The sequence below is a fragment of the Myxocyprinus asiaticus genome, chromosome 20, assembly GCF_019703515.2.
Source record: "Myxocyprinus asiaticus isolate MX2 ecotype Aquarium Trade chromosome 20, UBuf_Myxa_2, whole genome shotgun sequence".
Taxonomy (NCBI): domain Eukaryota; kingdom Metazoa; phylum Chordata; class Actinopteri; order Cypriniformes; family Catostomidae; genus Myxocyprinus; species Myxocyprinus asiaticus.
The window spans coordinates 47,950,090-47,967,977 of NC_059363.1; the positions used below are offsets into that span (position 1 = coordinate 47,950,090).

General features: G+C 40.8%; 1 protein-coding gene across 1 annotated transcript in view; it reads left to right on the forward strand.

Annotated features, from left to right (window-relative positions):
* Positions 1 to 17,888, forward strand: part of LOC127411013 (ataxin-3-like) — a 36,915-nt gene that overhangs the window by 12,080 nt on the left and 6,947 nt on the right. Inside the window, exons 2-7 of the mRNA XM_051646322.1 lie at positions 13,376 to 13,540; positions 13,622 to 13,666; positions 14,678 to 14,763; positions 14,845 to 14,911; positions 14,988 to 15,075; positions 15,178 to 15,298. Of these exons, the coding sequence (XP_051502282.1) occupies positions 13,376 to 13,540; positions 13,622 to 13,666; positions 14,678 to 14,763; positions 14,845 to 14,911; positions 14,988 to 15,075; positions 15,178 to 15,298 (572 nt within the window). The remainder of the gene's footprint in view (positions 1 to 13,375; positions 13,541 to 13,621; positions 13,667 to 14,677; positions 14,764 to 14,844; positions 14,912 to 14,987; positions 15,076 to 15,177; positions 15,299 to 17,888) is intronic.

Genomic DNA, 17,888 nt, shown 5'->3' on the forward strand with positions numbered 1-17,888 from the left:
AATGTAACATGTGACATCATCAGCGCTCAACGATAACTGTGATCTGTTTCCTGTTCAACTTACACTGTAACGTGTGACATTACCAACACACACCGATGACTGTGATCTGTTTCCTGTTCAACTTACTCTGTAACACGTGACGTCATCAACACACACCGATGACTGTGATCTGTTTCCTTTTTCCACATACACTGTAATGTGACGTCATCAACGCTCACTATGACTGTGATCTGTTTCCTGTTCAACTTACACACTAACATGTGACATCATCAACACACACCGATGACTGTGATCTGTTTCCTGTTCCACTTACACACTAACATGTGACATCATCAACACACACTGATGACTGTGATCTGTTTCCTGTTCCACTTACACACTAACATGTGACATCATCAACACACACTGATGACTGTGATCTGTTTCCTGTTCAACTTACACACTAACATGTGACATCATCAACACACACTGATGACTGTCATCTGTTTCCTGTTCAACTTACACACTAACATGTGACATCATCAACACACACCGATGACTGTGATCTGTTTCCTGTTCCACATACACTGTAACATGTGACGTCATCAATGCTCACGATGACTGTGATCTGTTTCCTGTTCAACTTACACACTAACATGTGACATCATCAACACACACCGATGACTGTGATCTGTTTCCGTTTCAGCTTACACTGTAACATGTGACGTCATAAACACACACTGATGACTGTGATCTGTTTCCTGTTCCACTTACACTGTAACATGTGATGTCATCAACACACACCGATGACTGTGATCTGTTTCCGTTTCAGCTTACACTGTAACATGTGACGTCATAAACACACACTGATGACTGCGATCTATTTCCTGTTCCACTTACACTGTAACATGTGACGTCATCAACACACACCGATGACAGTGATCTGTTTCCTGTTCAACTTACACAGTAACTTGTGACATCATCAACACACACTGATGACTGTCATCTGTTTCCTGTTCCACTTACACACTAACATGTGACATCATCAACACACACTGATGACTGTGATCTGTTTCCTGTTCAACTTACACACTAACATGTGACATCATCAACACACACTGATGACTGTCATCTGTTTCCTGTTCAACTTACACACTAACATGTGACATCATCAACACACACCGATGACTGTGATCTGTTTCCTGTTCCACATACACTGTAACATGTGACGTCATCAATGCTCACGATGACTGTGATCTGTTTCCTGTTCAACTTACACACTAACATGTGACATCATCAACACACACCGATGACTGTGATCTGTTTCCGTTTCAGCTTACACTGTAACATGTGACGTCATAAACACACACTGATGACTGTGATCTGTTTCCTGTTCCACTTACACTGTAACATGTGATGTCATCAACACACACCGATGACTGTGATCTGTTTCCGTTTCAGCTTACACTGTAACATGTGACGTCATAAACACACACTGATGACTGTGATCTGTTTCCTGTTCCACTTACACTGTAACATGTGACGTCATCAACACACACCGATGACTGTGATCTGTTTCCTGTTCCACATACACTGTAACATGTGACGTCATCAATGCTCACCGATGACTGTGATCTGTTTCCTGTTCAACTTACACTATAACATGTGACGTCATCAACACACACTGATGACTGTGATCTGTTTCCTGTTCAACTTACACACTAACATGTGACATCAACACACACCGATGACTGTGATCTGTTTCCTGTTCCACTTACACACTAACATGTGACATCATCAACACACACTGATGACTGTCATCTGTTTCCTGTTCAACTTACACACTAACATGTGACATCATCAACACACACCGATGACTGTGATCTGTTTCCTGTTCCACATACACTGTAACATGTGACGTCATCAATGCTCACGATGACTGTGATCTGTTTCCTGTTCAACTTACACACTAACATGTGACATCATCAACACACACCGATGACTGTGATCTGTTTCCTCTTCAACTTACAATGTAACGTGATGCCATCAACACACACCGATGACTGTGATCTGTTTCCGTTTCAGCTTACACTGTAACATGTGACGTCATAAACACACACTGATGACTGTGATCTGTTTCCTGTTCCACTTACACTGTAACATGTGACGTCATCAACACACACCGATGACTGTGATCTGTTTCCTGTTCCACATACACTGTAACATGTGACGTCATCAATGCTCACGATGACTGTGGTCTGTTTCCGTTTCAGCTTACACTGTAACATGTGACGTCATAAACACACACTGATGACTGCGATCTATTTCCTGTTCCACTTACACTGTAACGTGACGTCATCAACACACACCGATGACAGTGATCTGTTTCCTGTTCAACTTACACAGTAACTTGTGACATCATCAACACGCACTGATGACTGTGATCTGTTTCCTGTTCAACATGCACACTAACATGTGACATCAACACACACCGATGACTGTGATCTGTTTCCTGTTCAACTTACAATGTAACATGTGACATCACCAACACACACCGATGACTGTGATCTGTTTCCTGTTCAACTTACACTATAACATGTGACGTCATCAATGCTCACCGATAACTGTGATCTGTTTCCTGTTCAACTTACACTGTAACGTGTGACATCACCAACACACACCGATGACTGTGATCTGTTTCCTGTTCAACTTACACTATAACATGTGACGTCATCAATGCTCACCGATGACTGTGATCTGTTTCCTGTTCATCTTACTCTGTAACACGTGACGTCATCAACACACACCGATGACTGTGATCTGTTTCCTGTTCAACTTACACTGTAACGTGTGACATCACCAACACACACCGATGACTGTGATCTGTTTCCTGTTCAACTTACACTATAACATGTGACGTCATCAATGCTCACCGATGACTGTGATCTGTTTCCTGTTCATCTTACTCTGTAACACGTGACGTCATCAACACACACCGATGACTGTGATCTGTTTCCTGTTCCACTTACACACTAACATGTGACATCATCAACACACACTGATGACTGTGATCTGTTTCCTGTTCCACTTACACACTAACATGTGACATCATCAACACACACTGATGACTGTGATCTGTTTCCTGTTCCACATACACTGTAACATGTGACATCATCAACGCTCACGATGACTGTGATCTGTTTCCTGTTCAACTTACACAATAACATGTGACATCATCAACACACACCGATGACTGTGATCTGTTTCCTGTTCAACTTACTCTGTAACACGTGACGTCATCAACACACACCGATGACTGTGATCTGTTTCCTGTTCAACTTACTCTGTAACACGTGACATCATCAACACACACCGATGACTGTGATCTGTTTCCTGTTCAACTTAGACACTAACATGTGACATCATCAACACATACTGATGACTGTGATCTGTTTCCTGTTCAACTTACACACTAACATGTGACATCATCAACACACACCGATGACTGTGATCTGTTTCCTGTTCAACATGCTCACTAACATGTGACATCATCAACACACACCGATGACTGTGATCTGTTTCCTGTTCCACATACACTGTAACATGTGACGTCATCAATGCTCACGATGACTGTGTTCTGTTTCCTGTTCAACTTACACACTAACATGTGACATCAACACACACTGATGACTGTGATCTGTTTCCTGTTCAACTTACAATGTAACATGTGACATCATCAGCGCTCAACGATAACTGTGATCTGTTTCCTGTTCAACTTACACTGTAACGTGTGACATTACCAACACACACCGATGACTGTGATCTGTTTCCTGTTCAACTTACTCTGTAACACGTGACGTCATCAACACACACCGATGACTGTGATCTGTTTCCTTTTTCCACATACACTGTAATGTGACGTCATCAACGCTCACTATGACTGTGATCTGTTTCCTGTTCAACTTACACACTAACATGTGACATCATCAACACACACCGATGACTGTGATCTGTTTCCTGTTCCACTTACACACTAACATGTGACATCATCAACACACACTGATGACTGTGATCTGTTTCCTGTTCCACTTACACACTAACATGTGACATCATCAACACACACTGATGACTGTGATCTGTTTCCTGTTCAACTTACACACTAACATGTGACATCATCAACACACACTGATGACTGTCATCTGTTTCCTGTTCAACTTACACACTAACATGTGACATCATCAACACACACCGATGACTGTGATCTGTTTCCTGTTCCACATACACTGTAACATGTGACGTCATCAATGCTCACGATGACTGTGATCTGTTTCCTGTTCAACTTACACACTAACATGTGACATCATCAACACACACCGATGACTGTGATCTGTTTCCGTTTCAGCTTACACTGTAACATGTGACGTCATAAACACACACTGATGACTGTGATCTGTTTCCTGTTCCACTTACACTGTAACATGTGATGTCATCAACACACACCGATGACTGTGATCTGTTTCCGTTTCAGCTTACACTGTAACATGTGACGTCATAAACACACACTGATGACTGCGATCTATTTCCTGTTCCACTTACACTGTAACATGTGACGTCATCAACACACACCGATGACAGTGATCTGTTTCCTGTTCAACTTACACAGTAACTTGTGACATCATCAACACACACTGATGACTGTCATCTGTTTCCTGTTCCACTTACACACTAACATGTGACATCATCAACACACACTGATGACTGTGATCTGTTTCCTGTTCAACTTACACACTAACATGTGACATCATCAACACACACTGATGACTGTCATCTGTTTCCTGTTCAACTTACACACTAACATGTGACATCATCAACACACACCGATGACTGTGATCTGTTTCCTGTTCCACATACACTGTAACATGTGACGTCATCAATGCTCACGATGACTGTGATCTGTTTCCTGTTCAACTTACACACTAACATGTGACATCATCAACACACACCGATGACTGTGATCTGTTTCCGTTTCAGCTTACACTGTAACATGTGACGTCATAAACACACACTGATGACTGTGATCTGTTTCCTGTTCCACTTACACTGTAACATGTGATGTCATCAACACACACCGATGACTGTAATCTGTTTCCGTTTCAGCTTACACTGTAACATGTGACGTCATAAACACACACTGATGACTGTGATCTGTTTCCTGTTCCACTTACACTGTAACATGTGACGTCATCAACACACACCGATGACTGTGATCTGTTTCCTGTTCCACATACACTGTAACATGTGACGTCATCAATGCTCACGATGACTGTGATCTGTTTCCGTTTCAGCTTACACTGTAACATGTGACGTCATAAACACACACTGATGACTGTGATCTATTTCCTGTTCCACTTACACTGTAACATGTGACGTCATCAACACACACCGATGACAGTGATCTGTTTCCTGTTCAACTTACACAGTAACTTGTGACATCATCAACACACACTGATGACTGTGATTTGTTTCCTGTTCAACATGCACACTAACATGTGACATCAACACACACCGATGACTGTGATCTGTTTCCTGTTCAACTTACAATGTAACATGTGACATCACCAACACACACCGATGACTGTGATCTGTTTCCTGTTCAACTTACACTATAACATGTGACGTCATCAATGCTCACCGATAACTGTGATCTGTTTCCTGTTCAACTTACACTGTAACGTGTGACATCACCAACACACACCGATGACTGTGATCTGTTTCCTGTTCAACTTACACTATAACATGTGACGTCATCAATGCTCACCGATGACTGTGATCTGTTTCCTGTTCATCTTACTCTGTAATACGTGACGTCATCAACACACACCGATGACTGTGATCTGTTTCCTGTTCAACTTACACTGTAACGTGTGACATCACCAACACACACCGATGACTGTGATCTTTTTCCTGTTCAACTTACACTATAACATGTGACGTCATCAATGCTCACCGATGACTGTGATCTGTTTCCTGTTCATCTTACTCTGTAACACATGATGTCATCAACACACACCGATGACTGTGATCTGTTTCCTGTTCCACTTACACACTAACATGTGACATCATCAACACACACTGATGACTGTGATCTGTTTCCTGTTCCACATACACTGTAACATGTGACATCATCAACGCTCACGATGACTGTGATCTGTTTCCTGTTCAACTTACACAATAACATGTGACATCATCAACACACACCGATGACTGTGATCTGTTTCCTGCTCAACTTACTCTGTAACACGTGACGTCATCAACACACACCGATGACTGTGATCTGTTTCCTGTTCAACTTACTCTGTAACACGTGACGTCATCAACACACACCGATGACTGTGATCTGTTTCCTGTTCCACTTACACTGTAACATGTGACGTCATCAATGCTCACGATGACTGTGATCTGTTTCCGTTTCAGCTTACACTGTAACATGTGACGTCATAAACACACACTGATGACTGCGATCTATTTCCTGTTCCACTTACACTGTAACATGTGACGTCATCAACACACACCGATGACAGTGATCTGTTTCCTGTTCAACTTACACAGTAACTTGTGACATCATCAACACACACTGATGACTGTGATTTGTTTCCTGTTCAACATGCACACTAACATGTGACATCAACACACACCGATGACTGTGATCTGTTTCCTGTTCAACTTACAATGTAACATGTGACATCACCAACACACACCGATGACTGTGATCTGTTTCCTGTTCAACTTACACTATAACATGTGACGTCATCAATGCTCACCGATAACTGTGATCTGTTTCCTGTTCAACTTACACTATAACATGTGACGTCATCAATGCTCACCGATAACTGTGATCTGTTTCCTGTTCAACTTACACTATAACATGTGACGTCATCAATGCTCACCGATGACTGTGATCTGTTTCCTGTTCATCTTACTCTGTAACACGTGACGTCATCAACACACACCGATGACTGTGATCTGTTTCCTGTTCAACTTACACTGTAACGTGTGACATCACCAACACACACCGATGACTGTGATCTTTTTCCTGTTCAACTTACACTATAACATGTGACGTCATCAATGCTCACCGATGACTGTGATCTGTTTCCTGTTCATCTTACTCTGTAACACGTGACGTCATCAACACACACCGATGACTGTGATCTTTTTCCTGTTCCACTTACACACTAACATGTGACATCATCAACACACACTGATGACTGTGATCTGTTTCCTGTTCCACATACACTGTAACATGTGACATCATCAACGCTCACGATGACTGTGATCTGTTTCCTGTTCCACTTACACTGTAACATGTGACATCATCAACACACACCGATGACTGTGATCTGTTTCCGTTTCAGCTTACACTGTAACATGTGACGTCATAAACACACACTGATGACTGCGATCTATTTCCTGTTCCACTTACACTGTAACATGTGACGTCATCAACACACACCGATGACAGTGATCTGTTTCCTGTTCAACTTACACAGTAACTTGTGACATCATCAACACACACTGATGACTGTCATCTGTTTCCTGTTCCACTTACACACTAACATGTGACATCATCAACACACACTGATGACTGTGATCTGTTTCCTGTTCAACTTACACACTAACATGTGACATCATCAACACACACTGATGACTGTCATCTGTTTCCTGTTCAACTTACACACTAACATGTGACATCATCAACACACACCGATGACTGTGATCTGTTTCCTGTTCCACATACACTGTAACATGTGACGTCATCAATGCTCACGATGACTGTGATCTGTTTCCTGTTCAACTTACACACTAACATGTGACATCATCAACACACACCGATGACTGTGATCTGTTTCCGTTTCAGCTTACACTGTAACATGTGACGTCATAAACACACACTGATGACTGTGATCTGTTTCCTGTTCCACTTACACTGTAACATGTGATGTCATCAACACACACCGATGACTGTGATCTGTTTCCGTTTCAGCTTACACTGTAACATGTGACGTCATAAACACACACTGATGACTGTGATCTGTTTCCTGTTCCACTTACACTGTAACATGTGACGTCATCAACACACACCGATGACTGTGATCTGTTTCCTGTTCCACATACACTGTAACATGTGACGTCATCAATGCTCACGATGACTGTGATCTGTTTCCGTTTCAGCTTACACTGTAACATGTGACGTCATAAACACACACTGATGACTGTGATCTATTTCCTGTTCCACTTACACTGTAACATGTGACGTCATCAACACACACCGATGACAGTGATCTGTTTCCTGTTCAACTTACACAGTAACTTGTGACATCATCAACACACACTGATGACTGTGATTTGTTTCCTGTTCAACATGCACACTAACATGTGACATCAACACACACCGATGACTGTGATCTGTTTCCTGTTCAACTTACAATGTAACATGTGACATCACCAACACACACCGATGACTGTGATCTGTTTCCTGTTCAACTTACACTATAACATGTGACGTCATCAATGCTCACCGATAACTGTGATCTGTTTCCTGTTCAACTTACACTGTAACGTGTGACATCACCAACACACACCGATGACTGTGATCTGTTTCCTGTTCAACTTACACTATAACATGTGACGTCATCAATGCTCACCGATGACTGTGATCTGTTTCCTGTTCATCTTACTCTGTAATACGTGACGTCATCAACACACACCGATGACTGTGATCTGTTTCCTGTTCAACTTACACTGTAACGTGTGACATCACCAACACACACCGATGACTGTGATCTTTTTCCTGTTCAACTTACACTATAACATGTGACGTCATCAATGCTCACCGATGACTGTGATCTGTTTCCTGTTCATCTTACTCTGTAACACATGACGTCATCAACACACACCGATGACTGTGATCTGTTTCCTGTTCCACTTACACACTAACATGTGACATCATCAACACACACTGATGACTGTGATCTGTTTCCTGTTCCACATACACTGTAACATGTGACATCATCAACGCTCACGATGACTGTGATCTGTTTCCTGTTCAACTTACACAATAACATGTGACATCATCAACACACACCGATGACTGTGATCTGTTTCCTGCTCAACTTACTCTGTAACACGTGACGTCATCAACACACACCGATGACTGTGATCTGTTTCCTGTTCAACTTACTCTGTAACACGTGACGTCATCAACACACACCGATGACTGTGATCTGTTTCCTGTTCCACTTACACTGTAACATGTGACGTCATCAATGCTCACGATGACTGTGATCTGTTTCCGTTTCAGCTTACACTGTAACATGTGACGTCATAAACACACACTGATGACTGCGATCTATTTCCTGTTCCACTTACACTGTAACATGTGACGTCATCAACACACACCGATGACAGTGATCTGTTTCCTGTTCAACTTACACAGTAACTTGTGACATCATCAACACACACTGATGACTGTGATTTGTTTCCTGTTCAACATGCACACTAACATGTGACATCAACACACACCGATGACTGTGATCTGTTTCCTGTTCAACTTACAATGTAACATGTGACATCACCAACACACACCGATGACTGTGATCTGTTTCCTGTTCAACTTACACTATAACATGTGACGTCATCAATGCTCACCGATAACTGTGATCTGTTTCCTGTTCAACTTACACTATAACATGTGACGTCATCAATGCTCACCGATAACTGTGATCTGTTTCCTGTTCAACTTACACTATAACATGTGACGTCATCAATGCTCACCGATGACTGTGATCTGTTTCCTGTTCATCTTACTCTGTAACACGTGACGTCATCAACACACACCGATGACTGTGATCTGTTTCCTGTTCAACTTACACTGTAACGTGTGACATCACCAACACACACCGATGACTGTGATCTTTTTCCTGTTCAACTTACTCTATAACATGTGACGTCATCAATGCTCACCGATGACTGTGATCTGTTTCCTGTTCATCTTACTCTGTAACACGTGACGTCATCAACACACACCGATGACTGTGATCTTTTTCCTGTTCCACTTACACACTAACATGTGACATCATCAACACACACTGATGACTGTGATCTGTTTCCTGTTCCACATACACTGTAACATGTGACATCATCAACGCTCACGATGACTGTGATCTGTTTCCTGTTCCACTTACACTGTAACATGTGACATCATCAACACACACCGATGACTGTGATCTGTTTCCGTTTCAGCTTACACTGTAACATGTGACGTCATAAACACACACTGATGACTGCGATCTATTTCCTGTTCCACTTACACTGTAACATGTGACGTCATCAACACACACCGATGACAGTGATCTGTTTCCTGTTCAACTTACACAGTAACTTGTGACATCATCAACACACACTGATGACTGTCATCTGTTTCCTGTTCCACTTACACACTAACATGTGACATCATCAACACACACTGATGACTGTGATCTGTTTCCTGTTCAACTTACACACTAACATGTGACATCATCAACACACACTGATGACTGTCATCTGTTTCCTGTTCAACTTACACACTAACATGTGACATCATCAACACACACCGATGACTGTGATCTGTTTCCTGTTCCACATACACTGTAACATGTGACGTCATCAATGCTCACGATGACTGTGATCTGTTTCCTGTTCAACTTACACACTAACATGTGACATCATCAACACACACCGATGACTGTGATCTGTTTCCGTTTCAGCTTACACTGTAACATGTGACGTCATAAACACACACTGATGACTGTGATCTGTTTCCTGTTCCACTTACACTGTAACATGTGATGTCATCAACATACACCGATGACTGTGATCTGTTTCCGTTTCAGCTTACACTGTAACATGTGACGTCATAAACACACACTGATGACTGTGATCTGTTTCCTGTTCCACTTACACTGTAACATGTGACGTCATCAACACACACCGATGACTGTGATCTGTTTCCTGTTCCACATACACTGTAACATGTGACGTCATCAATGCTCACGATGACTGTGATCTGTTTCCGTTTCAGCTTACACTGTAACATGTGACGTCATAAACACACACTGATGACTGTGATCTATTTCCTGTTCCACTTACACTGTAACATGTGACGTCATCAACACACACCGATGACAGTGATCTGTTTCCTGTTCAACTTACACAGTAACTTGTGACATCATCAACACACACTGATGACTGTGATTTGTTTCCTGTTCAACATGCACACTAACATGTGACATCAACACACACCGATGACTGTGATCTGTTTCCTGTTCAACTTACAATGTAACATGTGACATCACCAACACACACCGATGACTGTGATCTGTTTCCTGTTCAACTTACACTATAACATGTGACGTCATCAATGCTCACCGATAACTGTGATCTGTTTCCTGTTCAACTTACACTGTAACGTGTGACATCACCAACACACACCGATGACTGTGATCTGTTTCCTGTTCAACTTACACTATAACATGTGACGTCATCAATGCTCACCGATGACTGTGATCTGTTTCCTGTTCATCTTACTCTGTAATACGTGACGTCATCAACACACACCGATGACTGTGATCTGTTTCCTGTTCAACTTACACTGTAACGTGTGACATCACCAACACACACCGATGACTGTGATCTTTTTCCTGTTCAACTTACACTATAACATGTGACGTCATCAATGCTCACCGATGACTGTGATCTGTTTCCTGTTCATCTTACTCTGTAACACATGACGTCATCAACACACACCGATGACTGTGATCTGTTTCCTGTTCCACTTACACACTAACATGTGACATCATCAACACACACTGATGACTGTGATCTGTTTCCTGTTCCACATACACTGTAACATGTGACATCATCAACGCTCACGATGACTGTGATCTGTTTCCTGTTCAACTTACACAATAACATGTGACATCATCAACACACACCGATGACTGTGATCTGTTTCCTGCTCAACTTACTCTGTAACACGTGACGTCATCAACACACACCGATGACTGTGATCTGTTTCCTGTTCAACTTACTCTGTAACACGTGACGTCATCAACACACACCGATGACTGTGATCTGTTTCCTGTTCCACTTACACTGTAACATGTGACGTCATCAATGCTCACGATGACTGTGATCTGTTTCCGTTTCAGCTTACACTGTAACATGTGACGTCATAAACACACACTGATGACTGCGATCTATTTCCTGTTCCACTTACACTGTAACATGTGACGTCATCAACACACACCGATGACAGTGATCTGTTTCCTGTTCAACTTACACAGTAACTTGTGACATCATCAACACACACTGATGACTGTGATTTGTTTCCTGTTCAACATGCACACTAACATGTGACATCAACACACACCGATGACTGTGATCTGTTTCCTGTTCAACTTACAATGTAACATGTGACATCACCAACACACACCGATGACTGTGATCTGTTTCCTGTTCAACTTACACTATAACATGTGACGTCATCAATGCTCACCGATAACTGTGATCTGTTTCCTGTTCAACTTACACTATAACATGTGACGTCATCAATGCTCACCGATAACTGTGATCTGTTTCCTGTTCAACTTACACTATAACATGTGACGTCATCAATGCTCACCGATGACTGTGATCTGTTTCCTGTTCATCTTACTCTGTAACACGTGACGTCATCAACACACACCGATGACTGTGATCTGTTTCCTGTTCAACTTACATTGTAACGTGTGACATCACCAACACACACCGATGACTGTGATCTTTTTCCTGTTCAACTTACACTATAACATGTGACGTCATCAATGCTCACCGATGACTGTGATCTGTTTCCTGTTCATCTTACTCTGTAACACGTGACGTCATCAACACACACCGATGACTGTGATCTTTTTCCTGTTCCACTTACACACTAACATGTGACATCATCAACACACACTGATGACTGTGATCTGTTTCCTGTTCCACATACACTGTAACATGTGACATCATCAACGCTCACGATGACTGTGATCTGTTTCCTGTTCAACTTACACAATAACATGTGACATCATCAACACACACCGATGACTGTGATCTGTTTCCTGTTCAACTTACTCTGTAACACGTGACGTCATCAACACACACCGATGACTGTGATCTGTTTCCTGTTCCGTGAGCTTCTGTTTTAATGTTGAATCTGTGTTTACAGCAGGAAGTAACTGTAGTAATTGTGTTATTTTATCAGAAGCTGTGATTAGCAGTAATTGTACTGTGATTCATATGTGTGTTGTTTTTTGTGTTTATTGTGTCTTTACAGCAGGAAGGGTCCTTGTGTGCGCAGCACTGCCTGAATAACCTCCTGCAGGGTGAGTACTTCAGTCCGGTGGAGCTGTCGTCCATCGCTCAACAATTGGATGAAGAAGAGCGCATGAGAATGGCAGAAGGAGGTGTTCAGAGTGAGGAGTACAGGACCTTTCTGCAGGTGCACAGGTCACATCTGTGAACTTTAACACACTCGTGCCTTTATTCATATCATTAACTCATTGTGTTGAACTGTCTTTAGCAACCGTCAGGGAACATGGATGACAGCGGCTTCTTCTCAATTCAAGTGAGTGACTGCTCACATCAGACACAATATCACTCTTCATGTTCATCAGAGAAGAACACTCATTGTACGTGGGAGAGAACTTCAGAGCTTTTAATTAAAGATGAAATATGTTAAAATACTTTCTCGTATCCCAGCAGAGACAACTGTAAGTGAGCCATTCACTTGTTAATTTTCTCAAAAACTGTAAACACTGTGTCTCTGCGGCGCTATGAAAACTCAGTTCGTTTTAGAGCGGCCCGTCCTGCCCGACACAACAACAATAGCTCAACCAATGGTGTGTTCAGAAGGCCATTTGAAAACAATATTTATTTTTGTAATTTCGCTCAGTGGTGCAGAACTGACACACTTAAGCTTTAAAGTGAACATGAAATCAAAATGGACTCTTTACTTTCTAAATAAACATCTTATTGTGCTCTATTTATCAGTTCATATTTCACTTTTCTACTTCTTGTATCACTCTGTGATCTCTTGTAGTAGAATAATTAAACTTCAAATACATTTTTATAAAAAAGCTAATAAAATCATTTCAACACAAATCAGTATTTCATGTCCATGTACAGTATTTATTGAAAAAAAAAAGAATTGGTATGTAGCCGTGTAGTAAGTGGGATAATGTGCGGTCATTATTGCAGAATAAACACCTTCAGGGTGACACAAGAGTCCTGATCACTCTGTCGGGTTAATCCTGTGATAATAACTGTATGTTATCCCTTTCTTACAAATAGACTGTTTGTCTTCATAATCTTTTATTAAAATAATAATAATACATTGCTCCGCCTCTGAAACGACTTTCCTGTTCATCTGACATCATCCAGGCCTCTTATTCTTCATCCAGCTGTCTTATAGAACAGACTATACCATCTGATCAATAACATTTCTTTCTTATTGAATATCTTGTTTCACTCCAATATCCGTCATGTTATGTGTTGCGAACGGTGCTTCATGTTGACTTTAAAGCGTCTGTGTTTGTTGTGTGAAGCTCTGAATGTTGATGTGCTGTGTGTGTTGCAGGTGATCAGTAACGCTCTGGGTGTTTGGGGTTTGGAAATCGTTCTGTTCAACAGCCGAGAATACCAGCAGTTACGAATAGATCCCATGTAAGTCAGACGGCATTAGCATTAGCAGTCAACAGGAACACTTCATCTGCTTTTATTGACCTTTAACCTCTGTTGTTCCAGAAACGAGAAGGCGTTTATATGTAACTATAAGGAGCACTGGTTTACAGTGCGGAAACTGGGCCAGCAGGTACGGTTTCTAATGTTTTATTGTCCGTGTTAATCTGAAGGTGTTGAGTTTACCAGCCTGGTTCTGTCTGTTCTAGTGGTTTAATCTGAACTCGCTGTTAACCGGACCAGAGCTCATATCAGACACGTATCTGGCACTGTTCTTAGCACAACTACAGCAGGAAGGTAAAACATCTCAGATTTAACATCATTTATTCACTGTCCACACACACGTTTGACCCATGACTCTGAGCTGGTGTGCTTGAATTGTGTCGTATCTCTCTGTAGGATATTCTATATTTGTGATTCGTGGGAATCTGCCGGACTGTGAAGCGGATCAGACTTTGCGGATCATGCGAGTGGAGCAGCAGCAGAGGCCGAAACTCATCGGAGAAGATGAGGCTCAGAGGTACAGCTGTCAATCAAACTCACTGTCATCACATGATGTGTAGAGGGCTGCAGGTGCCGCTATCAAAGTAAATTTATGTTTTCACTCTTAACTTCAGAACTGTTTGGGCCGGAATCAAATTGTTTTCCATCTAAAAACATTTTCCAATTTCTACGTTTATGTTTTTGCTTATATCTAATATACTGAATGGGTTCGAATTTAATCGCTTCCTTCATCTGTATTTAAATGTTTTCATTTGTACAAGAAAACATTTCCGGCATTTTGAATTTTCTTCAAAACACTTTTTCAAAGTCCTCTAGGACATTCATAAGATTTGCTTAAAACAAAAAGCTTGATAAACGTTGTCAAAATAATTTTGAATAAGTCGAAACTTTGTTCACACCAGGACGATCTGTGGATACACGATGACAGTTTGCATTCTGATTCAGTTATATCAACATCATTTTAAAATCTTTATCAGCTGTACAAGTAATGTGACATAACAAAACACTGAAATATATACTTAAAACACTTAGATATTTACCATCACTTTTTTGATTCAAGATCCTGATGAAAGACTTTTGTTATATGTTACGAACATTTTCTCAACCTTTAGCCAGAAGCGCAGAATCATACATTCATCTTATGATTTATCACATTTGCATTCATGTTAAATGCATGAATAATAATAATTTAAATTTATATAGCACCTTTTAGTGATTAACACACATTGCTTCACAAAACATAAAATCAAAAACACACAGAAAAACCTAACATGTTAACATTAGGGGTATAAAAAAATATTGTATTGTATTGAATCAACGCTCACTATACAATACCATATGTATTATACGATACATAAACAAACACATTATAGTGTAATTAAAACCAAGCAGTGCAATATTGAGAGCTGCGGAACAGTCTCCTCCCTGGAGAGATGGCACTGTGCACTCACAGGAAAACAGAGCAACACTTACAGTACATAGGCGAGAAGATCGATGGCAAACGGCAAGTAGATTGCACTGTTGTGGTACAGCTTGTCGAATTTGCCAAACAACAGTGTCATGTCCAGGTGCTTCAGTACATCAAACAGAGTTAGTATGCAGTATAATGAAATAGTGTGCAGTATAATGAGTTAGTATGCAGTATAATGAAATGGTGTGCAGTATAATGAGTTAGTATGCAGTATAATGAAATGGTGTGCAGTATAATGAAATAGTGTGCAGTATAATGAGTTAGTATGCAGTATAATGAAACAATGTGCAGTATGAGTTAGTATGCAGTATAATGAAATAGTGTGCAGTATAATGAGTTAGTATGCAGTATAATGAAATGATGTGCAGTATAATGGGTTAGTATGCAGTATAATGAAATAGTGTGCAGTATAATGAGTTAGTGTGCAGTGTAATGAGTTAGTGTGCAGTATAATGAGTCAGTATGCAGTATAATGAAATAGTGTGCAGTGTAATGAGTTAGTGTATAATGAGTTAGTATGCAGTATAATGAGTTAGTATGCAGTATAATGAAATGGTGTGCAGTGTAATGAGTTAGTGTGCAGTGTAATGAGTTAGTGTGCAGTATAATGAGTTAGTGTGCAGTATAATGAAATGGTGTGCAGTATAATGGGTTAGTATGCAGTATAATGAAATAGTGTGCAGTATAATGAGTTAGTGTGCAGTGTAATGAGTTAGTGTGCAGTATAATGAGTCAGTATGCAGTATAATGAAATAGTGTTCAGTGTAATGAGTTAGTATGCCGTACAATGAAGTAGCGTGCATTATAATGAGTTACTGTGCAGCGTTCATCTAGCGAATCTCCACTCTCTCCCTAACAAAACATACAAACTACATCTCCTCACCCGCACAAACAAGGACTTTTCAACCTCTGCTGCCTTGCTTCACAGAAACCTGGCTGAGTGAAGCCATTCCGGACAGCGCGTTACATCTGCCGGGCTTTCAGCTGTTAGTATGCAGTATAATGAGTTAGTGTGCAGTATAATGAGTTAGTATGCAGTATAATGAGTTAGTGTGTAGTATAATGAAATAATGTGCAGTATAATGAGTTAGTGTGCAGTGTAATGAGTTAGTGTGCAGTATAATGAAATGGTGTGCATTGTAATGGGTTAGTGTGCAGTGTAATGAGTTAGTGTGCAGTGTAATGAGTTAGTGTGCAGTATAATGAGTTAGTGTGCAGTATAATGAAATGGTGTGCAGTATAATGGGTTAGTATGCAGTATAATGAAATAGTGTGCAGTATAATGAGTCAGTATGCAGTATAATGAAATAGTGTGCAGTGTAATGAGTTAGTGTATAATGAGTTAGTGTGCAGTATAATGAGCCAGTGTGCAGTATTATGAGTTAGTGTTCAGTTTGAGTTAGTATTCAGTATAATGAAATAATGTGCAGTATGAGTTAGTGTGCAGTATAATAAGTTAGTATGCAGTATAATGAATTAGTGTGCAGTATAATGAGTTTTAGTGTGCAGTATAATGAGTTAGTGTGCACTATAATGAGTTAGTGTGCAGTATAATAAGTTATTATGCAGTATAATGAGTTAGTGTGTTAGCACGGCTGTGTTGTTTAAATGCGCTATGAGACGTAGGTGAGGGAGA